Source organism: Neodiprion lecontei, chromosome 4 (genome assembly GCF_021901455.1).
Source record: "Neodiprion lecontei isolate iyNeoLeco1 chromosome 4, iyNeoLeco1.1, whole genome shotgun sequence".
Taxonomy (NCBI): domain Eukaryota; kingdom Metazoa; phylum Arthropoda; class Insecta; order Hymenoptera; family Diprionidae; genus Neodiprion; species Neodiprion lecontei.
This window is the reverse complement of record NC_060263.1, coordinates 36,905,925-36,930,099: the sequence shown is the minus strand read 5'-3', so window position 1 is coordinate 36,930,099 and position 24,175 is coordinate 36,905,925. Positions and strand designations below refer to the sequence as shown.

General features: G+C 37.8%; 4 protein-coding genes across 6 annotated transcripts in view; 3 read left to right on the top strand and 1 right to left on the bottom strand.

The window, feature by feature from the left end:
- The first annotated feature begins 147 nt into the window (after positions 1-147).
- On the top strand, positions 148-12,829 carry LOC107224333 (probable citrate synthase 2, mitochondrial). The gene is made up of 4 exons (XM_015664344.2): positions 148-314; positions 9,684-9,845; positions 10,501-11,424; positions 11,634-12,829. The coding sequence occupies exons 1-4, from the start codon at positions 270-272 to the stop codon at positions 11,901-11,903; spliced, it is 1,401 nt and encodes a 466-aa protein (XP_015519830.1). The 5' UTR covers positions 148-269; the 3' UTR covers positions 11,904-12,829.
- A 1,616-nt stretch (positions 12,830-14,445) lies between these two features.
- Positions 14,446-17,385, bottom strand: LOC107224340 (ADP-ribosylation factor-like protein 5B). The gene is made up of 3 exons (XM_015664352.2): positions 16,744-17,385; positions 15,199-15,643; positions 14,446-14,874 (listed from the first exon to the last, which is right to left on the bottom strand). Exons 1-3 carry the CDS (start codon positions 16,787-16,789, stop codon positions 14,826-14,828), a joined length of 540 nt encoding a protein of 179 aa, XP_015519838.1. The 5' UTR covers positions 16,790-17,385; the 3' UTR covers positions 14,446-14,825.
- A 582-nt stretch (positions 17,386-17,967) lies between these two features.
- Positions 17,968-21,933, top strand: LOC107224327 (6-phosphogluconate dehydrogenase, decarboxylating). Of its 2 annotated transcripts, none has more exons than XM_046736444.1 (5): positions 17,968-18,509; positions 19,016-19,239; positions 19,814-20,058; positions 20,251-20,876; positions 21,019-21,933. In XM_046736444.1, the coding sequence occupies exons 2-5, from the start codon at positions 19,050-19,052 to the stop codon at positions 21,359-21,361; spliced, it is 1,404 nt and encodes a 467-aa protein (XP_046592400.1). In that variant the 5' UTR covers positions 17,968-18,509; positions 19,016-19,049; the 3' UTR covers positions 21,362-21,933. The 2 variants fall into 2 exon arrangements, with proteins under 2 accessions (XP_046592400.1, XP_015519822.1); XM_015664336.2 differs by having other exon boundaries at positions 17,969-18,479.
- Positions 21,934-22,555: 622 nt separating this feature from the next.
- LOC107224336 (RNA-binding protein 45) overlaps positions 22,556-24,175 on the top strand; it is a 5,142-nt gene continuing 3,522 nt past the window's right edge. The window contains exons 1-3 of one of the 2 annotated variants that reach the window (XM_015664348.2): positions 22,556-22,807; positions 23,744-23,858; positions 24,158-24,175. The exon at positions 24,158-24,175 is cut by the window's right edge and continues 779 nt beyond it. In XM_015664348.2, coding sequence (XP_015519834.1) covers positions 22,609-22,807; positions 23,744-23,858; positions 24,158-24,175 — 332 coding nt within the window. In that variant the 5' untranslated portion in view covers positions 22,556-22,608. The remainder of the gene's footprint in view (positions 22,808-23,743; positions 23,859-24,157) is intronic. The other variant, XM_015664347.2, reaches the window with a different exon arrangement.

The following is a 24,175-nucleotide window of genomic DNA, read 5'->3' as shown; positions in this document are numbered from 1 at the left end:
TTAGGACGTTTTCCAATACCGGATGTGTCGTGTGAACGCGAGTGACGCGCCGCCGATCGCCTAGACGCGAATACAGACGTAGCCGTGGACGTAGCGTTTCGCAGATGCGCATTGGCCGAGTGCGCATCGCACTTGCCTGACCTTCTGCAGGCGCGCGTCGTGTCCAATGTCCCTCCTCGAGGCGGTTGAGTTGGGCGCCAGACCTCCGAGCAGTCGGCCAGATACGTGAGCATAGTGAAACCGGACTTAACCCTCCCCTGATCGAGACGATGGCACTTTTTCGTTTTTCCGCCAAACGATGCCTCGAGGCGCAGGTGAGTTAGAGTTGGTCATACCGCATTCTGCGTCGTTATTATGCCGTAAAACGTATATCGTAACATTTGAATTCCTCTGATATTCGATTCTTCCGGTTCGAAATTCGAACGAGATATCGATGCCGCGATATTCTTTATCTCATGTTCACCGCGTACCGTTCAATAACGGGTGCTGTTTTTTCGGCTGGTGAAACACCGACTTGTAATAATTCACGATAGTAATAACGTACAGTCATCGCCTGTTGAAAGGACTCTGCGTCACTCCAAGGATCGCATCGGCGTTTACACGCCTTCTCGTAATCTTATGAATCTAGTTATCAATGCGGTAAAGGCGGTAGCTTTATCGACCGTTTCACTCTCGACATTTACCTTATAAAATTACCACCTCTTGACACGAGTCAAAATTGACCTTGCTCGATCACAAATTTTATATGCCACCGACGAATTTGCCCCTTCTTCCTCGCCCTCCCCTCTTCCTTTTCGTTCTCATCGATCGCGCCATCTTTACACACGTTAGAAGAATTAAGTAATATAATATTATGTATATTTATTCTCATGGAATAGAAAAAAAAACCCTGGACGTAAGTTTCCAGAAAATCGTTTCGGAACTTGCTTTTCACCTTCGCATTTATCGATTATTCTGCTTTCGCATTCTAATTTTTCCAATAATTTACGATACATACGTTTCTTTTATTTACCGCCCTTTCATTCTCAATCGTCGTCTTATTTTTGTCGATATTTTTCTTCACCGTTGTCCCTCCCGGCGAGTTATGCACTATTTTGCAAGATGTACTAATTTTAGCCAGGTCTGCGACAAAAAAACTGCTCCACTTACAGCGTCGATTATATACGTATGCGTACGCGCATCCATTGATGTTTGTATATGCGCCGCAAATCGTTTATCGAAGTTCGATCCGTTTCCTGATATACTTCCGCTGTTTCTCAGGTTCTCATTGTCATTTAAAAATCACGTTTACGATGACATATATGTATATACATATATATTAGAGTGTAGCCTTCTTCCCTCTGTTTCTTCGCTTTTTTTTCACAATCGATCCCATAAATTCCTTCTGTCACTTCCTCTTGCCCATCACCCGCGCTACGTTCTCTAATCTTTTCTTTTTTCCGCCGTTTTTTCTCTCTTCGTTTGTACGCACCTATCGTAACCTTGTTATTCTCTTAAACGCCGCATGTACTCTTCAACCGCAAGAATAATTGCCGATAAAATCGATGCAAACTTCAATATTGTTCATTTGGATATTTTTTTTTTTTTTATACATATACATATATATCCCTTGTGTTGTCTTTTAAATGCTCTCAGATCGCCATACGTCTATATAAAAGCGTTCGACATAACAAAATATGTGTTACGTAACTTACACGTATGTATGTACATACCTACAGGCTTATACCTGACGTATTATGAAACGACGTGCGTCACTTGGATTTTTATCTCACGTGTGTATTCGCTATGGCAAATTTTTCTTCATCTTTTCTGGCCACCGGACCTTTTTCGTTTCAATATATATATATTTTTTTTATTTTCCGCTTCTACGATATATTATACATATACACCAGCATTTAAATTATTCACATCAAAGTTCCATTTGTTTTGCGGTAAATGTACCGTAATCGATCCCGTATAATATATGGCGTGATGCATAGGAATGTTATTTTTGCAAAATAGATAACACGGTATATATTACCTATGTACGTCGTATTTACTAAGGCTCGACTCTTTTATATGACGAGGCTTATTTTTCGATTATTTCCACACGTATAACAGGATCCTCGCAGTTTTATCAATGCACACACCTATATGGTGTATATATAATATAAATACCTCACAGAAGCTCGTTGAACTCCAGCCCATGTATCTCGAGCCGTGTAATAAATGAGTCTATAATTATAAGCTCACAGTTGAACACGATAAAAACTACATTCTCTTTCGAAGATATCGAATATATTATAGTTATAATCTATTTTTGAAACCGTTTTTTCCCACTTTTCGTTCCCCTCAACGATTTTGAGGTAGAAACTGAACGAATTGTGGGTCAAGCCCCCCTCGGTTAGACATTTTGTCGAACAGTCGACCCAGTGAGAAAGACGAGGACGGCGATACTGGCTGGGAAAGGAGGTTTCTCGAGCTCTAGCTGCGACGGTCAGGACTCAAGAAAGTACCGTGAGGTTCCATCGGTAAAAAATATGCCTCGTAATAAATAAGAAGAAGCCGAGAGCATCCCGATGGACAAAGGGTGCGGAGCTACGCCCGGACAGAATACTTTTGCTCTTGGAGTTTTATTTATTTTTTTTTCTCATTGGAGGGTTTTTGGGGGCTGGAACCTCATGAGATGCATCGTGGACCTTTTGAACGGGTATTAGGTCTGCTGCACGTTTCAGTAATTCACTACCCAAGCAAGATTCCAGGATCTTTCAACCGTAATATCTCATAGCGTTGAAGTTAGTAACGTTACCGTAATTTTGGAACTGGATGAAACTCGGTGAACCGTGATAAAACGAAAAAAACCGTAAAAAATAAAACAGTTATTATTTCCCAGTGTTTCGTTACGATAACGTTACGTGTCGGTATATGGTATACATGATAAACATTCGGAATCCGAGAATTTCATTGACGAGTTCGAATAATCACGTATACCAGCCATTTCCGGTCAGCTGATAAACGAGATATAACAGGGAGAGTATCAGACCTCTGGATTATACGGATTTTGCTGAAATTTCTAGGGGTTTTTGCTTGTCCCAATATATATAGAGGTTCTGATGTGTAGTTTCATCCGTCGGGCCTTTCTTCGCTCAATTTATCAAAAGAGAAAGTTGTCAACAATTCGCTGTCATTCGTTTAAACTTCAGTAAATACATGGCTCTGAAATCGTAATATATAGGTATCTCTTTACATTTGAATCTACAAGAGCTCTTTATCGAAATTAAAATAGAGGACAAAGATAATTAATATTTCAGGCAAAAATAGTAAACAGGTTTAGTTTATATTACGCTATTTCTCTCGTCAAAATACTGATTTAATCTTATACACTTCGCAAGATCTATATTCTGGACCGAAGACACACCCATAAAAATTTCAGCAGAATTCGTGATCCGGGGGTTTGACTCTCACCTTGTAAGTGTCGGACACGAATTGTTACGGCTATGTCGATAAGGCGATAGCAAATTCAAGTCCGATTGTAATCAATGTACATTTTACATGTACCTAGTTGAGTTTGAATTTAACGAGGTCCGGGTTATAATATGCCTATGGATTGTACGTACATCGCGTTGTAAGTTCGTCGATGACCTTGATTAAATGTATGATTTTTTTTCGCGCTAATTCTGGCCAATTATCGAAACACAATTTTTCGTAAGGTATTCATGTTATACGATAAATTCGTTCATAGAGACAATGTGCGAGCTGACGACGCGATCTTGCTGCTAAATCTCCACAGGGCACTGTTTAACGGGTCGGGTAAAATTTTGGCAGGGTGGTGAATTTTTCTATGCCGGCCTCTAAACGTCCCACGATAACCGCATTATCTAACATCGTCTTCTTCCTATCATAGTAGCATGGTAACTATTTTTGTGGGTTTTTTTTTTGTTTCTTTCTTTTTTTTTCCTTACCTACGTTTCAACAACCCGTGAGTTATTTTCAGCCTTACCTGACCTAGGTGTTAACGCATTCGGTCGTTAATCCGTCGGACATTTTACCCGTCATTATATAATTATGTATGCGCGGTATAGGATGTTCGATTCAAAGAATTTCTCACGTTTTTCAATCTAATGTAAATTTGCACGACGATTACACCGCGTATGATATTTCTACGGGATTAGAATGAACTTTTGAAACGACAGACGCGATAAACAAGAAAGCGATCATTTACAGAAAACCGATCAAAGTTTACTACCCAAAGTATAACATATACATGGGCTTCCAGCTTCGTAAAGCCACGTTACGCATCGTCATTTATGTACAAATATTCGAATAGCCATGAGCCGTATGTTATACGCACACATTACGTAACGGCCGATCACCCACACCGAGTTCCACGAGGAATTTATTATTGTAAAAACTTGGAGTGGCCCCGGTGGGTGTGTCGAGATAATTTTTTACTCGCCGATATAATTGATACAAGATTTTCGCATTTACGTATACTAAACGTAACACTTATAGTAGTATAGTACACACGGATCCAGACGTCGACTCGGGGATGAATTTAATTTACAAATTTGCCATACTGCAATTCGATGCTCGATGCTGATTCGCGCGTGTTCAGTATCACCAGCAGACTGCTCTCCGACCTTTACGTAACATTTAATATCTGCACGAATGATCGAACGTGTAAAAGAATACGTATAATACGATATGATTGCGCGTGTGTGAAAAGTTATTATCGCGGCACTGTGAAAACGCGTTCGAGTCGTCGCCGTCGTCAATCAATTAAATACTCTATTCATCACACGTGTCTCCAAGATCGCGAGACCGATTTGAAGATAGTGGAAATCTCACGATTTTAACATCGTCCAAGGTTAATGTCACGCGGTATTTAATTCCTATCCACGTTACGGCGCCTGTATAATTTCGCACGCGTATAAAAATCGTTTACATCCGGTTTCATCGGCGATTATCACGCGAATTAAAAAATCGGATTTTTACCATCATCGCACGACGAGTTATTACACATACGTGTACAGTATAAAAAAATTTGAGAAAATCTTATTTCGTCAACGATGTGCGATTGAATTTATCCTGTAACGAAACGCGATTTCAATCAAAATAAAACACAGCTGGCCCAGCCAGGATTAGTGAATTGATTTCTTTAAGAGCAGGTATCTCAGCGGACTTTCGTTTCTTAGGTAATCAAGATCAATCTACGCACGTAATAATTTAAGTATCGGAACACAAGGAGTCAGTTTTATTAAAAGAAGTCAATGAACACGACACCGCGATGGTAATGTTTTATTTCGTTCCTCGGAGGAAAACTACTTCACTCAAATTGCATGATCATCACCGTTTAGTTCAATTTCTTTTTCTAACAGGCTTCGGCAGTACCGTTTAGGGTATTTCGGCGTCAATTGAGTTTAATACCGAATGAGACGCGAGGCTAGCGTACTACCGAGATGAGATCATTGCGGTATAACTTGACCCGCAGAAATCCGCGCGATGTCGCGAAATATTCCTTGTATCATACCGATCAGATCAACGTACACACACACATATATATATACATGTTGAATACACATTGAATGGCCGCGATATTTCGGCCTATAATTACGATAATCATATTCGCGCATCGTAAACATCTCTGCACATCTTCCGCTGTTTATATTTGGATCGAAGAAGCTTTTTCCATCGTGTTTACTTCCCTTAGCCTTCTCCCCACTCTCTCATCTTTTCCCGACGTATCTGCATTTTCGAGTTCCAAATACGAAACTCGAAACACGGTTTAACCCGATGAGTCATACATTACTTTGCGGAATCAACTTTTATATCGAGTATGGTTTTTGGAGTCGCCGATCAGGAATCTGAAATCAGATCTAAAAAATTCAATCTGGCCAATCCAATATGGCGAACGAAAATGTCGAATTCAATCAAATCCGGGTATACCTCTTGTTACGTATTATTCAACACCCTGGACGACTTTTCACCCACTTTTCAGGTAATTCGTGGTGAAATCAGTATTTTATTTTTTTGGCGCACTTGAACATTGCTTATAGGAATCATCAAGCTATAATTGAGCCATTGCGAATACCGGTGATAATGTCTGTATTTAAGAAGAGTGTGTGTGTGTGTGTGTGTGTGTGTGTGTGTGTGTGTGTGTGTGTGTGTGTGTGTGTGTGTTTTGCGATGACGTCCGACGCCTTGAAACCAGATCACGTTCAACCACATTTTCCGCGTGATTTAAAGGCGTGTATAATAAGTTTGTTCATATACGTGTACGCATGACAAATGGGCAGGTATATATGTGTAGTATACTCGTGCGTACATTTACGTAAATTTCCACTTCTATTCACACACACACACACACACACGCACAACACATGTACACGTTACGGCAACTTCGACATTTGGCCAACCGGTTCGCCGTTCTCGCACGGGTAAAAACATGCCGAAAGTTTTTCTTCTTTTTCCTTTTTTTGTCGCCACCTCCCGCTTTATTATTCACTCATAGACCGACACAACTTTTTCTTATTTGTACTCGAGGGTGTACTAATACGATATCCAGATAACGAAAGTGATTTACCGTTATGCAAAATTTTAAAGAGCTGAGAGTTTCTCAACGTGAATTACGTAACATTCTGCTGCAAGGAATAATGTTTGTCCGCGGTATTCCCAATTTTAGCTGTGATACGGTTTTCTTTTCGTTTTTTTTTTTTATGCTCTCTTTGTTTTTTTTCTTGTATTTTCCATAAAAAGTGGTCTAGACGATATGAAACTATTCGTAACGATAATAACTAATAAAAAAAATTATCGTATCATATTGTCTATATATGTATTGTACAATGGTACATTTTATCTACGTGTTATCAATAATAATACGTCGATCAAACTTTACACTTTCGTCTAGACGTTTTAATTTATTGATTTTTACCCCCCACGCTATATGTTATATCACAAATTACACAACAAAGTATAACTTGTTAAACATTCGTGTTTTCATTACGTTTACGCGTACAATATCCGGCTTGTGCGTACATTGATAATGAACTTTGATCACGTTATATACGGTTACAAAGCTTTTTTCAAGTTTCGTTCAACTCCGATTCAGTGTCCAGGTGATTGATGCATCGCCCTGGCGTAGCTAGGTGTATAAAAAAATGAATGAGGCTGAAGCCAGTAACGTTATTGTAATACGATTCACGTTTCGGTAAAATCGTTACTTAAATCAATCGTAGAAATGTCTGAAATGCAGTAAATCATAATATGTAATTGGCGAAACGTATTAATATTTTGAAAACTGGATTACTTCAAAGTCACTATAAAATTGCATAATATAAATCCCTCCTCTCAATGTTTCGCTTATACGTTAACGTTACCAACTTCAACCTCATTTCAACGACGCTTTACCTGCGGTCTTTGAATCTCTGCAAAATCCTGCGCTATTGATCGACAAACGTATACAAATATACAGATACCAAATACTCGTATGATAACGACAAATTGCAATCGTGCAATTACATCGCAGTGTTATGTATCACCTGACGTCTAGTTTTACAAAGGAATTTATCAACGCAATATCTCTGATTGCACGGATCGTTCGGTTAGATGAGGAAAGAAGTACACTTATAGGTGGGTATTATATGCGCTCAGCTATCGCTATAAATCGCGTAAAACCGCACCTCTCGTTCTCTCCCCGACTCTGCTTATACGCCGTATTATTCTTGGATGAAGTTTAAGCAGCGTGTAATGTCGGCCGATCGATTGGGCGAGAAGTTGACCGAGTGACCAAATAACGCCAAGTTTTCAAACACCAATTATATACGTATAAATGCGTATACGCAGGTTTTGAAATCGTCCGGGCAATCGATTTAATTGTGATATAAGAGCGCAGCCTGTACAGCTCGAGTTGTGAGTTCGATGTCATGTGCCTCTGCTTATTATTAGACATCTTCTGGCCGAGATCCCATTTCACGATAGGTGAATCCGGTGCATTATACTGTGCTCGAATCAGATTTTATAATGCAATTAGTTCTCGATCGATTTATCACATATTGAATTTAACGGTTATTAATCTACGTTTGTCATACATCGATTTACCTTGGGTTTTGATTTTTTGTTCGATTCGTCTCTTTATTTTACACAGTAATCACTTTTAAACACTCGGAATGAACAATACCGTTGGATATAAAAATTTAAACACGAAATAAAATATTCACGTACATAATTATCGATTACTTCTATACTTAAGAAAATATGTTATTATTATTATCATAGTATTCACGCTGCAATATGATCAAGCAAAGAACCTCAGGTGCCGATTAAGAAAGGAAAAAGAAAGTAATAATATTCCGACGCTCAAAAACGAAAATGTCACTACATATGTCGCACATTCGATTATATTACAAACCGGATGCTATGTGCTTACATCGTTTCCCCGACAACGTATTATGACACATTATGATCTCTTTACACTATGGACTTGGCCCAGAGAGTCGACTGTTAAGAATTTATCACACTTTTCTTATCGCACTGTCCAACAGTCGTGAATAATTTGATTCGTTCAAGATCAGGATAATTCACATATTCAGGTACAACAGAATGTTTGGTCGTAATTTATCACATCACATTTTTTTGTAATTATTTGTAATCACTCTCGGTTACTCGTCGAATGATTAAGACTAAAAGAACAATCTGGATTATTAACTTATGTACGTTATTAAACACAGTTTCATCATACCTTTCTTGGCTTTCGTACCGAATGCTTACATAGTGCGTCACTGTAAAAAAAAAAAATAAAAAAAAAAAACGGAAGCTATGTATAGATTAGCGGTAATCTCAATTTCACTTTTCGGTCGCAAATTGATCACAATATGCGGCATGTAATCATCAGAATTTCAGAGTGGATAGGTTTTGAGCAAAGCTTCGACTTGCTTATATGTTCGAAGAATTTTTGTAAGATGTACTCGTATATAAAAAGATTTCACGTATTTCCATACAACCTTCGATGTAAAAAAACTACCGTAATTGAGTACTAGAGGACACGTACGTATGTACAATACTTCGATTTATACAAAGCGTTTTCACAATATTGTCCCGGTTACATTCTTCATCATCACGCACATCTTCGTAATCCGACCTTCAAACTTTTTTCTTCCAAGGTCCAGAGTCTCTCGATGCTCAATATAACCGAGTTAAATATAGAAGAGGTGATTATGTATTATATTCCGTAACTATTTCGACAGAGACCAACTCAAAGAGGCTTGTTTTATTGTTTTAATTTTCAAAATTAACGCTCCGCGTTTTCTCTTGCATGCAGTGCGTGATCGACATTTCTCATAACGTGGCTGCATTTTTATGGTGTTTATCTTCAACGATTATAGTGTAGTATAAAATGCCGCAACCCATGAATTAATATTTTATTATGTAATGCCAGGGATTTAATCTCGTTAAATGAATGCACACTTCATTATTAAATTGTCAGACGATATCGAAGAGAAATCACATGCACGTTCGATAAAGATTATCAGACTTTTTCTTATGGATTGAGAATATTGAAACTTATCCAAACATTTCCGTCATACCATTTTTACGATAAAAGTCGCTCATTTTCAACACTAATTTAAGATTTTCGCAATTGATTCTACAATTTGTTCAGTAATTAATTTTTGCTATTTCTCATTGTTCGATATTTTTTCATTTTACAGAAAATAGGATCGACCGCAACCAATGTTTTGAGACCACTGTCCGATGCATCGACGGACCTCAAGAAGGTCTTATCTGAGAAAATACCCAAGGAACAAGAACGCGTCAAGGCTTTCCGTAAAAGTCATGGCTCTGTCAAAGTTGGGGAAGTCACCGTGGATATGGTAAATCCTTCTTTTTTCACTTTTTCATCACATTTTTATGCATAAAATAAAAAACATTGCACTATTGATGCGTAAAACAGTTCTGTCTTGAGACTATAACGGAATGTACTAATGGGGAAAAAAATTGTAAGACCTGTTTTAGTCATCGATGATAACTTTTGATTCTTTTAATCAGTACGTGGTAACTGTTATCTTTTTTAAATTTCCATTACATACTTATCGTAGGCTTATAACTGTTATATCTTGCCCAATATATGTATGAAATTCCATTGAAGCATTGACATATGATTTTAATTTGACCCGTAAAATTGATGAAACGGCATGGTCTAACCAATTATTCTTTTAGTCATATTCCACGAGTTGATAACTAGTCGCGTGACATGACTGCTAGACTACGTTTTTCATGCATGCTGCAAATGTGACCGAGATAAGATTATAAAAATGCGTGTCGTGTGTTCTTTTGCTCTTAATTTTTTTGTCTTATTTATCCATCCGCTAGTAGCTCGACAGAATCCGTTCACTCTTTACGGGAACTTCAGTCGTAGATCCATATCCAAATGTAAATGGAAATTTGTTTCTGTGACATCAACCGATTGCTTTACTGTCATAATTTCTTGCATGTTCTTAACAGCTCTGTTTTTTCACATAATTGTAGATGTACGGGGGAATGCGGGGAATCAAAGGTTTGGTCTGGGAGCCTTCGGTGCTGGATGCTGACGAGGGAATCAGATTCCGTGGTAAATCTATTCCCGAATGTCAGAAGGTCCTCCCAAAAGCTGCCGGAGGTGCTGAACCGCTACCTGAGGGTCTGTTCTGGCTCCTAATCACCGGTGACGTTCCAACCGATGCTCAAGTTAAGGCTGTTTCCGAGGAATGGGCAGCGAGGAGCGCCATTCCAAGCCATGTCACCAAAATGCTCAACGATTTCCCAAAATCGTTGCACCCGATGACCCAGTTTTCCGCAGCTATTACTGCTCTGAACAGCGAGAGCGTATTTGTCAAAGCTTATTCTAGCGGGGTACATAAGTCAAAGTACTGGGATGCCGTTTACGAAGATACTATGAACCTTATTGCCAAGTTACCTGTTGTCGCAGCTACTATATACAGAAATACTTATCAAAATGGCAAGGGGCTTGGCTCAGTTGACGCAAACAAGGATTGGTCGTGGAACTTTTCAAGCATGCTTGGATATGACAACCCCCAGTTTGTAGAGCTCATGCGTCTCTACCTTACCATCCATTCCGACCACGAGGGAGGCAACGTATCTGCCCACACCACCCATTTGGTTGGATCCGCTTTATCAGATCCATACTTGTCATTCGCCGCAGGAATGAACGGCTTGGCCGGTCCTCTGCATGGTCTTGCAAACCAGGAAGTATTAGTTTGGTTACAAAAACTTCGCTCTCAGGTCGGCGATAGTCCGAGCGATGAAAAACTAAAGGACTTCATATGGAATACGTTGAAGAGTGGACAAGTTGTTCCTGGTTATGGACATGCTGTTCTTAGAAAGACTGATCCGCGGTACACATGTCAAAGAGAATTCGCCTTGAAACACTTACCTGATGACAGTCTGTTCAAGGTAAGAAAACGTCATGTTTTATTTGCTTGTGAAATATTTATCTTCCCACTTACCAGTCTGCAATAAAGTAATAAAATCATAATAGAACCTTGACAGGTAAATAGTTTACATGAAAAAAAAAGAACAAATAAAAGTTTTTATACTCTTATCTGTAAATAAAAATAATGCGGAAAAGCTGATGATTAATTATGAACAATTCATTTTTCTAGCTGGTGTCTCAAGTGTACAAGGTGGTTCCCCCCATTCTATTGGAGACTGGCAAGGTGAAGAACCCGTGGCCGAATGTAGATGCCCACTCCGGAGTCCTTCTTCAGTACTACGGGCTTAAGGAAATGAATTATTATACAGTTCTGTTTGGTGTATCCAGAGCACTGGGAGTTCTCGCAGCACTGGTGTGGGATAGGGCTCTTGGTTTGCCAATTGAGAGACCAAAATCTCTCAGTACCGATCTTTTGATGAAGTCAGTGAAAGCTGCTTAAAAGATCTACGAATCCCATATGTGAAGTTCAATATCCTTACGCTACATAGGATTCAACATCACATGCTCATTACCAAGTTTTATTATAGACCAACTTTACGACGCTTGGTTTATTTTTTATGTATCTGATGTGAACCGAAAAACTACCACGGATATCTAATGAGCTCGGTTTTAACGTATTTTGATACTGATATGAGCATGAAAATTCGAACGCATTGCCAAACTCTAGCAAAGATCAGTTTAAACATAAATATTGACAAATAATTATGTTATCATAGCAATCATATGTTATTAGTTATTACCAATTAGGGAAACGTTGATAATAATATCGATAATAATAATAATAATAATAATAGTTCATTGGAGAAAATTGTAGTAGTAGGTATTAGTTATTGAAAATAGCGGAATATATTGTAGAAGTAGAATGTCACGCGTGTTGACATAAAATCTATGCCATTCGATTTTTATCTCGTAATATCGGAGAAGAGAGAATTTCTTGAATTCTTATCAATCATTTTCAAACATAAATCGGATGTATTATGTATTTATATTCGTCCAAGTACTTCAGACAATGTGTTCATGGCATCAGTTACGTGCATATTATATGTATGTTCGTTATTTTAACAATAAGCCTAAATATAATATTTATGGGCTGGTCTTAAGCAAGAGTCGAATTTTATGAGTTATTAAATCGAAGAATCAGTATCTATGTAATGAGACAATTTGCAATGGTGAAATATTATTCTCTGGCTCGTGGCATAGCATTTGAGACGTAGCAGTAGGTATTACAGTAAGATGCAACAATGTGTAAATTAAGGATGCGTCGAGTGGTAGATCCACTGTCGTATGAGTGAATGTGTGCGTGCGATACATTATTTATAGTAAAAGGAAAGAAATAAAAAAATAAATAGAACTTTTGAAACCTTATTCAATAATACCTGCGTATTTGCAAAGCCCTCTCTTTTCCGAAAATCCGTATTATATAAAGATTAGCGGCAGAATCAAAATACCCAATACTTTCTTTTATTTTCTAATTTGCCACTTGTTCGAACAGATATAAGACTAAGCGGGTAAAAACAAGTAGAATAATAGCAAATGCTGAACATAGTTTGAATAAAAATTTATCAATAATGCTAGAATTGATTTTTCAATTTTTTCCTCAATACGAATTAAGGTTTACTTAGTAAAGCATATTTTTTGCAATTGGTTTTTATTGTATGGAATTGGAGCAAATATTTTTATTGCGAAATTTTATTAGTGAGACCTGTTTGCGTAATTTCTACAATGTGTGTTCACTCTTTTCGAAACAATTCAGGTGAGATAGTGAACTGAAACGACAGTTGTGAAGAGTTAATTGTAACGTATATCACATAATTGTTTTATTTTAAAAATTTGATCCACAAATTAACATTTGTACACAGTTTGCATAATCATTTATTTAATTCGTGAGTGGTTATCTGAGTCAAGAGTATATTGTATCTTTTAAAAACTTTTAACTACCGTAATTTTTAGATTCCTTAATATTCGGTTTAAAAAGTGCATCTATGCTAGATGTGTACGAGAAATTGTAGCTGTATAGAAACATTTGATACTTCAGCATACACTTAGGGTTGAAAAATCAGTTTCACTGCTGGTTTATCTACCTAGTTCGTCATCTTGCGAGCTTAACGTTCTAAAAGAAAAACTGAAGATGATTAATTGTTCTAAGATATTTTCTCAATATGAGAAAATAAAGTGCTTATATATATTTTTTTTTTCAATTTCATTTCAGACGTCTATCACTCTAGTTTTAAATAACATTAGTCTTTTGCGTGGCTTGTCAACGATGGTTATCACGATTAAAAATTTCGTCAAAACGTTAATTTTTTCGGTGATCATATTTTACAAATTACGCACACAATTTACATGGTCGAGTATTTACTATATTCTGTCGAACATAAGTCGAATATCCAATTTTTACACTGTGTTCATTGGAGCTGAAGTACTTTTTTTTGGCAAATTATTCTCATGCACCCTAATCTTTAAACTGTTTACTTTCGAAGATGAAATTCGTTTTATACCCAATCGAACGTGTGTATCGTGAAAATGTTAATGCCCAGCACCAAAAAAAAAACAAAAAAAAAAAACGACTTATATTCGGTAAAATGCGAAATTATAATAATAGCTGCATCAAAAATTATCATTTACATTCACAACATAAATGAATACCACTGATAGTAGTTAGCCAAAATTTTCAGCTGGCACATAAAAATTTCTTAACATTGTTATTTATTCTACAGTATCAGGGATAAAGAAAATCAAGCTTAAAATAGATGACAATAATTTTTTCCTTAATCTCACAACCACTTCAATATTCAATTCATCATGATTTATCACAAAAACATTTTGTATTCTGGCAGGAAAAAGTTTTAGCTTGGCTTGTCGAATAACCTTGCTGTGAAGTCTTACAACATGTTTGCATACTTGAAGCACTAAAAAATCCTCTACAGATTATAAATCTTGTAGGATTCGTCGGAATAAAATGTAAGCATGTGGTAGTGCCGTTATTTTTTGCAAGATAGCAGATTAAATAGTTTCATAGCAAATTGTTGAAAGTATATCGTCGTGATTTTTTTTTTTTTCTTTACACATTACCAGTAGCGCAACAAGCCAGATATGATTTTACTTTGTGTCCACAATTCGACGGTTTTACATTTGTTACAACTTTCTGCTTTCCATTATCTTACCAACTGATATAAATACACTTTGACAACTATACTCCATACGTATTTCATTAAGGCTGGATATTCAACCTTTCAGGTATAAGAATTGTCATTTTATATTTAGTACAGCAGTCAAAGTGGCACAATACCTAAATCCCTTCGAATATTTTACATTCTGTATATTTTATTGACAAAGGCAGTTTAAGCTTTCACGATTTGGGTCATGTCTTCTTCAGTCTACCAACGATCCACTCGAGACCCTGGTATAGCCTATAAAAAATTTTTTTCATTATTATCGAACACAGAGTGTTTACCTATGCTAATGTAAGCAAAGCATAAAACCAGGTAAGTTGATATATAGCCAAGATAAGGTTGTAAAGATGCAAGGACAAATATTGTATCACATGGTAGCTATGTACAGAATTAATTCATCTGGCAATATTCACTCCATACGAAAAATCGCCTTTAGTTTGAAAAAAAAAAAAAAATACAAATAATATTATATCTACGACATATTCTGTGTAAAATTGAAAACAAACTCAGTAAACAAGATCCGATTGTCAAGGATAAAAACAATTTCCATGAAACACTTGCCCTTCTCCTGTAAGTGCGCAACAAGTTTGTATGTGCCACTGGTGCTTTTTAATCGACGTAAGATCCAACTGCCGGGATATTTCGGCAGCACTCATGCTTCCCTTCAAGTCTTGTTTATTAGCATAGACAAGAACGTTGGCTTTGCTCAACTCTTCATGATTCAACATGGAATATAGTTCCTCTCTAGTAACGCTTAATCTTTCACGATCTGTACTATCGATCACCATTATAATGAATTCGGTATTTGTGTAGTAAGTTGACCAGGCGGCTCGCAAACTTTGCTGACCACCCAAGTCCCACATTATAAAGTGAATATTTTTCCAAACAACTTCTTCGACGTTAGAACCAATTGTTGGTGACGTATGGACAACCTCGTTCATCAAAAATTGATACAATATCGTTGTTTTACCCGCGTTATCCAGTCCAACCATTACGATTTTGTGTTCTGAAATAAAACCAACAATGTATAATTAATTATTTGTTTATGTCCTAGACTTGACAGATTTTACAAGCCATAGTTCAAAAATTAAAGTAGAATTAATTGTATCGTAAACCAATTCATGATTAGCAGTCAATTACAACACAGAAGGTATAGTAATTTGAGAACTTAGAAATAAAGGTCAACTACCGTCTCATATTTATGATTACACGTTTTTCAGGGTCTATTCTGATACACCAACATCTGTGCACCTGGCAGATAAGGTAAAACATAATAGGCCTGGTATGTAACAAAACGAAAAAAAGTCTAAAAAATGTAACACAAGGACATACATTCGATTTCAAACGAATAGCTTGTATTCTACTCTATTCGCAACAACATAAGTTAGTAACTACTTTCATGGATTTATTCAAGATAGAAGGAAAAAAATGAAAACCGATTTATAAACAATTGTAAGAATTACGAGAGTGAGCTTTTAAGCAAGAATAATATAGATTCAATCTTATAATCTACTGCTCAAAAATTATAATGTTGGGTGAATACGTAGTGACAAGCAAATAGCCTGACCTTGTGGCGCTAGTGAAAGTTGTGAAAGAAAGTATTCGTCGCATAAATAATATGCCAAGTTTCTATAGATCTACATATTGTGAAAATAGAGTTTCTGATCGTTCCATTTCTTCATTTGGCGAGTGATTCGTGACCACACTTTCGTGATAATCATATTGGCGAGAGGTGAATGACAAACGGATGATTAAAAATAAGGTGGAGTCATCACATTTCCAAAATTCAAAGTCAATATTGTCACTACGGATACGTAGTAGAAATGGCATTTGGAGGAGTTGATTTTCACTGCTTTTTTGCTTTTACAAGAGGTTTTTCGGGCAAGGAATAAAGACAGTTTAATTATCTGTCCCTGTGAAGGGTGTGTCAGAAATAGAAACACGTAGATTCTGAACGAAAGTTGATAGCGATTTATATCTGTAAGTGTCTCAAATGGGTCGTTCGTTGTAGACATGTGGTGTATTATTACTTACAATCACGAAAACGACTCGTGATCGACACAAAGGAATTGAATTGGCAATGGCATTGGGTATTTCGTTGCTTACCTTCGTTCCCAAACAGACTCCACAGTTTCGAGAATAAAAGTCCCATATTGTACAAGGTTTGAGCGTCAGGTTTTGTGTTTACTCAATATTTACAGCGAGATTATCTTTCAATCACGTAAACTGATCACTAGATACTTCGTGGCGTCGGATCTTGAGTTATATCTCATATTCACAGGGTTATGTGCAACTATTTTGGCTGGCTGTCACGACGAAACTGTATTAATCTCCGTTTCTCAACCTTCCTGAGACGCGGAACACGTCACAAATGTATACAAATATCAACAGGAGTAATACGAATGACGTTAAACGTGAAAAAATACGCAAGTATGCTCTAATTCAACGAGGCCAAAGTAAACCCCGACATATTGCACTTTCTCTTGTACTTCCTCAGACCCAAAAGAACAACCAGTCCCCTTTGGGAAGAACTCCGGACGATGACGTTATGCAGGGTTTCTGATCACTGAGTGGCCACGACCTTTGTAGTCTGTGCGCAGACGCGAGAAATGTATTCACCCGCGTAATCCTCGCGTTATGTGGTCTGCATATATACCGTTTACGCACTGATGATTCCGGCTGACGTACACGGCTGATTATCAGAAATTTGTCACCTTGGTAGAATGCTTCCTCGGAATTGAACCATCTGGTCAACCTGCTTCCGGTTTTCGGTTTGCAGAAATCTTTCTTCCATTGGATGTGGCAAATGTGGTGAAATGCAATGAGAAAACATGTTACGTCATTTCAGTTATTTCCATTACTCATTTCCTGAGTACAAAAAGGGCGTTCGTACATTTTTTAAGAATAAAAATTCCAAAATGAATTTACGAAGAATCGGAACGCGAATTATGGTTGAATGGTGTGGGCAGCGCCTTGTGATAGACAACTCAAATGACGAGTCTGTTGCTGGATTGCCATCGCTCAGCACGCCAGGCGATGATTCAAATGTTGCCACCTTCTTTCATAGACTTTTGCTCAGCGATGAATCACCGTTAACAAGATAAAACGATCGTACAAATTGAAAGTCGAAAATAAAAGGTTCAAGATTTGCGTATTTATAAGTACGTTGGTGTATTAACACGAATGAAAAGCAAAGAAAAAGAAAGCACCACGTATCGACCCTGGCCGACACATGCTTGCAGATGTCGCCGTATGTCGGTTGCACGACTTACATTGATGACATCGCAGACTTAATTGAACTGTCAAAATCCTAACCTACTGTTGTAAGCCTATAGTATAGTACGAGTTAATATCTCTTCATCCAATTGTTGAAGTATTAAAGTAAAATCGAAGTGTTATCTACCAGAGTTAGGAAATTTCAGAAAATCGCACCCAGTGCGTGAGATCAACCAACAATCGATTCTCCCGACCCACTGACTCGTCAACTAATCGATGTCGGGCGTAATCGGGTGTAATTGTGGAGCGTGACTTTCAAATTTTACTTGGAAGTGATTTTTGATAGGAACTGATGGCGTAATCACTCTCACAAATCGTGGCTCGATAGTTAACGGTGAGATAATTGAAAGTTAACGCTGACCTCGCTGGTTCGCCGATTGGCTCTTACGCGGTGGTCTGACTGAATTACTAACTCGGCTCTGGCCCGATCCGTTCATAACCCAAGACGTCCTTTGCCCGACGGACGCTCGTCGTATACGCCACTTGTTGCTAGTTACACACTTGCTTCGGCGGAGGTTTAACCTGTTTCGTGCTCTCTACAGAAAAATCACCATCATGACAGAGCCGTAAGTAACGATTACTACTTGCTACTACAGGTAATTACTAGGAAAATCGGAGTGCACGATCATGCATTTAATAGCCGGCGGCAGTCGCGAACCGTAGCTTTAATAATCGTCTTTCACATGTTTGACCTACTTTAATGCAACGTTTTCCGTACATTTACCTCCCGCGCGAATCACAGTTCCTGTTCATGTTGCGCTACACCATTACGAAACGCCATGTTCTACTAGTAATCAAAGATAATCGTATATCCGAAATGTCGGTCATAGTCCAGCACTGTAATATCCGGGCTACCTCAAGGGCAGTCAATGACGAATGCAGTAATTTATCTGCCATGCAATGTTACTACTACTCACAATTAGAAATTTTCGTAGAACACAAAAATTGTTTATCACCATTTATTGAATAAATTTTACACTATCTTTTGATTGAATTTGTTTTGAAAGTTCTAATTTTCTTACATATCTTGTTGAATGCCGAATGAACCACAAATGTACAGTTTTTGTTCATGCTCAATCTTGTCATTCTCATCTTTTTACAGTGTCGCTGATATTGCCCTTATCGGTCTTGCCGTTATGGGACAAAACCTGATCCTGAACATGAACGACCATGGGTTTGTCGTTTGCGCTTACAATCGTACGACAGATAAGGTGAAATCGTTCTTAGAAAATGAAGCCAAAGGCACCAAAGTAGTGGGTGCCTTTAGCTTGGAGGAAATGGTTTCCAAGCTAAAATTGCCACGTCGTATTATGTTGTTAGTCAAAGGTTCGTATCCTTTTATAACAGATCTTAGTATCATGATGGAAAAATTATGAACATATAACCAGCTCTAATAAAGGCAGTAATCGTAGTTCTGAAAACATTAGTGCTGATGACATTCAAGCCTAAAAATCACTTGAATTCTAAGGATATCGCTAAAACGTTGTTTTTTGTCTACATATATGCACATGACGTCACAAAGTCACATTTACAATTCGTATCGAGCTTAAATTATGATAATGCTAATGTACTTAGTAATCTCAATGGCTAGAATGTTTTCAGTTACATCATGATTGTTATGTAAGATTGCTTGAAACTCTCAAAAAATACCCATCGAGGTGAAACTTATACACCTTGAATTCGAATCATATGTGCGAAATTCTTCCGTCAGCAAGCAGAAAGCATCATTATTGTAACAATAAAGCACTAACCGGCTTTTAATATCACTAAATCTCGGTACCAATCAAACTCTATGAAATATTAAATTGTGCGAAAAAATGTCTGCTGTAACTTCAAAGCCTTCAGCACATAACAGTTAATACAGCTAATACAACATATAACACTTGTATTCTATTTCCAGCTGGTCCAGCTGTCGATGGGTTTATAGATAAACTGGTACCACTTTTGTCATTGGGAGACATCATTATTGACGGTGGTAATTCTGAATACCAAGATACTCAAAGGCGTACGGAGGAACTGGAGAAGAAGGGGATCCTCTTCGTTGGCAGTGGCGTTAGTGGAGGAGAGGATGGGGCCAGGTATGGGCCATCCCTCATGCCAGGTGGCAATCCCAAAGCATGGCCTCATATCAAGCCTATTTTCCAGGTAATTGCCAATCAAGGGCTAGGCGAATAGATATTGCTTTATTTATAGTTGGAAATTGCCTCAAAAAAATTTGTGTGTCTAGCGTCTTGACTCTTTGTCATAAAATTATTGCTGTCACTACTCAGAGAATCATGAATATAAACTACATTCGGGACAGTAATTCGAAATGTTAATACACTACGAATATTTCAGTCGATCTGCGCCAAGAGTAACGGTGAGCCATGTTGCGATTGGGTCGGAGAGACAGGGGCTGGACACTTTGTGAAAATGGTTCACAACGGTATAGAGTACGGAGACATGCAACTGATCTGCGAAGCTTATCACATCATGAGAAACGGGCTTGGTCTGAACCCACAGGAAATGAGTGACGTTTTTGGCGAGTGGAACAAGGGGGTGCTTGATTCTTTCCTAATTGAAATTACCCGAGATATCTTGAAGTACAAGGATGGGAAGGGCTATCTTCTCGAAAGAATCAGAGACACAGCTGGGCAGAAGGGTACAGGAAAGTGGACGGCTATCGCTGCCTTGGATTACGGGATTCCTGTCACGCTAATTGGAGAATCAGTGTTTGCAAGGTGTCTCTCCTCGCTCCAAGGTGAGAGGATTGAAGCTAGCACCGTTTTGGAGGGTCCAAACGCTGTTTACCAAGGAGATAAAAAGCAATTCCTCGAACATCTTCGGAAAGCGCTGTATGCTTCGAAAATCATTTCGTATGCTCAAGGATTCATGCTGCTAAGAGAAGCTGCTAAAATTCACAACTGGAATTTGAATTATGGTGGAATTGCGCTCATGTGGAGAGGTGGATGTATCATCAGAAGGTGAGAGAATTCTTTAATTGATTGCCACCCTCTCTGTAGATGCCACGAATTGGCCCGATCCAATTTGAAAGAAAAATCATCATCCTAAATGAAGGTAAACGTACGAAAATGGTTATCAATGTATTATGGATTATGATTACAGCGCCTTTTTGGGAAACATCAAGCAAGCCTTCGACAAGAATCCAAAGCTGACCAATCTGTTGCTTGATGATTTCTTCGCGAAAGCAATGAAGGAGTGCCAGGCGAGTGCTAGAGTGACGGTGGCAACAGCTGTAACTCTTGGAATACCGACTCCTGCTCTGTCGACTGCCTTAGCATTTTACGATGGGTTTAGAACAGCGCGTCTTCCTGCAAACTTACTGCAGGCTCAGCGTGATTACTTTGGAGCCCACACTTATGAGCTACTTGGCGCGGAAGGAAAATTTGTTCATACTAACTGGACAGGCCACGGAGGCAATGTATCTGCGTCTACCTATGACGCGTAAATAACGAGTTATGAACAGCGCTGGTAGTTGTTCATACCAAAAGAGAAAGGGCTCTCCGTCATGCAAGACAATTACCGGTTAGCTTTTATTCTCCCTGTCATTTTACGGATGCGGGTTTGTCACCAGTTACGATTGCTGAAATGAGGTGGTTTTATTTTTCTGCAATCGTTTTAGGATACAAATTTCTATCTTTTTTTTTTCGTCGTAAATCAAATCAAGTGCACTTTGTATGAAATTTGGATTGTAACGGCTACATTTAGGGCACTTGGAGTAATAAATAATCGGCATAGGAAATATTTATACGGTATCGTTTATTACTCTTAAGACTGTTGCAACATTCCGAATACATTACGAATACATATTATAGTTGTTTCATAAGTTTGTACATTTTGCGATAGTCATTTAAATTATAATATTGTAACAAAATAGATCAATGTATGAAACATTTGTTTGCAATATAATTTTAGTACGAAAATCAGTTAAAGTCAATCAGATCAGCGTATGGAAGCGGAAAAAGTGAAAATTTTAATCGAAACGTTGTTCAACTGAATAAAACTGTTTTATTCTTACTACTTCTACGCCCTGCAACATTTTTGCGTGTCCAGCCTATAAGCCCCGTTGCGCGCATACAGATGACACAATCATTTCGCCGAATAACGGTATAAGTCTAAATCCCGAAATTTTGTAATGAGAAAAGCAACAAGTTGATAAGTTCGCTGAAAGAATAATTAACCTAGGTGTAATAAGGCTAATTTCAGCTGAAGAATCGAATCTCATTAAGTATCTACGCAAGAGAAGTAATTAAATTTTACCATCTATTGTATATTCTATCGCTTTCATTACAGTACATATAATAAATTATTCCATATCTGCGCATATTTCTGACCGGTACCAAAATTACACGACCTGTAATCGATGGCACATAACGCGCACAACACTGTCACGAGCAAACCGGGTACCCGGCAGCTTTAACTGATTGTAAGTGATAACAATCTCCGGTTTACCGTTGTAAAAACTGTCGGCAGTTTGATGCGTGAATGGTATTGAAGGGATGAAATACGGAGCCGAAGTCGTAGACTCAGCGATGGTACATCACGTTTCATGTAACACATGTGTCACATAAATTGTACCGTTACGTGTTGCCTTTGATGTGTCGGCCCTGAAGTCGTTGAATTTTAGTTCTCGTTGGCAGCGTGGAAGGCAGGCAACAGCAGCCGCAGCCAGTATATTCACATTTCACTAGTAAAATGGCTGATCACAGAGACCGCGAGGCGTATTATTCTCAGTCGGATCCGCGTTCGAAGAACGACGACCCACCGAATTCAAGATTGTTTGTAATCTGTCATAAAAGTTTGGAGGAAGATGACCTCAGGAAGGCGTTCGAAAAGTTTGGAAAAATTGAAGATATTTGGGTTGTTAAGGATCGAAACACTGGGGAAAACAAGGGTAATTGGATAAATCAATAACTTTCACTAGCGTCTCATTTTCGGTTATTTACATATCATGTCATTTCACCAATTGCATATTTTCACCTCTCAGTATTTTCATCCCAACTGTTCTGCGTTTTGAATGCAATCGGAAACTTCTGTTCGAATGCCGCCGGCGTTTACCGATAACTATAGTACCTAGTGTGGCTAGCCTCTAAACTTTTCGACCAGTTTTAGAACTTCCGCTAATTAATACTTACACAACGTGATTTCGGCACCAAACCTCCAAATTATGCATCCTATTTGCACATATGGCTCAGATCACGTGATATTATATCGTATCTTACTAGTTTTAGTTTATCCAAATTATCCAATACTGAACCTTTATGCATTGTATCATCTTTTTATGAGAAGCTTTTCACTGCATACGAATTTTTATCTCGCACAACCCTACTGTGCCCTGGAGATTTTATTGATAACGTAATTTTATTGTTACAAAGCAACTGATCCCCTCAAACAATGTCTTACGAAATTTAAACGTCTTCAAAACATCACCTGTAATTAATCAGATGCATATAATTTAAATGTAGAGATTGCATACAATGGTGTCATCCATACATGAGTTTTCAATGTCGACTCTACTTTCTTAGAAATTGACCTTTTATCAGATGAGCATAATTATCTTCAATACTGTACTCCACCCACAAATTTAACAACTAAGTTTACCGATTTTCTCTCTTGGAAGTTGATCTATTTATGAGTCTTGCTTATATTTGATAGACGTAATATCTTTGAATTAACATAGACTGGAAATCCAAAGATGAGAGAGAAAACAAATGAATCAATCAACTAAAAATTGTTTAAAAATCCGTTTGATCGACCTTAAAATAAATTTAAGGTATCAAGATGTTTTCTTTGCAATAATTTCATATTCTTATTGTGTTACTTTGTGCAGGGGTCACATATATTAAGTTTTCGAAGACATCGGAAGCTGCTTTTGCATTGGAAGAAATGAATGGAAAAATGTTGGGAAGCGTTGGTCGACCAATTAAAGTTATGATCGCATCTAAGTGAGTATAATAAAGCTATGCTACTTGAAAGTGATGTTAACTAACATGAAAATTTTAGATGAATTTTCATCAACATTACGTGCAAAAGTTAAATATTGAACATTTGTAAGAATGCTGTAAGTTGAATCTGTACGAAGTGAATTTTAACATGTGAAAATTTTATTGTACTCTGAAAATACTGTTGTACAAGTCATCGTGAACTGTACGAGATGAATAATGGGACAAATATTTCCTATCCAGCTGTAATAATATTTTGAATAAGATGAAGTGAAATAAAGTTTTGCATAATGTATTTTCAGCCGAGACCAAGGATCTGT

Excerpts from the sequence above, each read along its gene's own strand:
- LOC107224333 (XM_015664344.2), top strand. The coding sequence starts at position 270 with ATGGCACTTTTTCGTTTTTCCGCCAAACGATGCCTCGAGGCGCAG. Across the intron at positions 315-9,683 it reads AACGATGCCTCGAGGCGCAG|AAAATAGGATCGACCGCAAC; the intron begins GTGAGTTAGAGT and ends TTCATTTTACAG. Across the intron at positions 11,425-11,633 it reads CTGATGACAGTCTGTTCAAG|CTGGTGTCTCAAGTGTACAA; the intron begins GTAAGAAAACGT and ends TCATTTTTCTAG.
- LOC107224340 (XM_015664352.2), bottom strand. The coding sequence starts at position 16,789 with ATGGGACTTTTATTCTCGAAACTGTGGAGTCTGTTTGGGAACGAAG. Across the intron at positions 15,644-16,743 it reads GAGTCTGTTTGGGAACGAAG|AACACAAAATCGTAATGGTT; the intron begins GTAAGCAACGAA and ends GTTTTATTTCAG. Across the intron at positions 14,875-15,198 it reads TGCGCACTTACAGGAGAAGG|GCTATACCAGGGTCTCGAGT; the intron begins GCAAGTGTTTCA and ends AATTTTTTATAG.
- LOC107224327 (XM_015664336.2), top strand. Across the intron at positions 19,240-19,813 it reads TATTATGTTGTTAGTCAAAG|CTGGTCCAGCTGTCGATGGG; the intron begins GTTCGTATCCTT and ends TTCTATTTCCAG. Across the intron at positions 20,877-21,018 it reads GGTGGATGTATCATCAGAAG|CGCCTTTTTGGGAAACATCA; the intron begins GTGAGAGAATTC and ends TTATGATTACAG.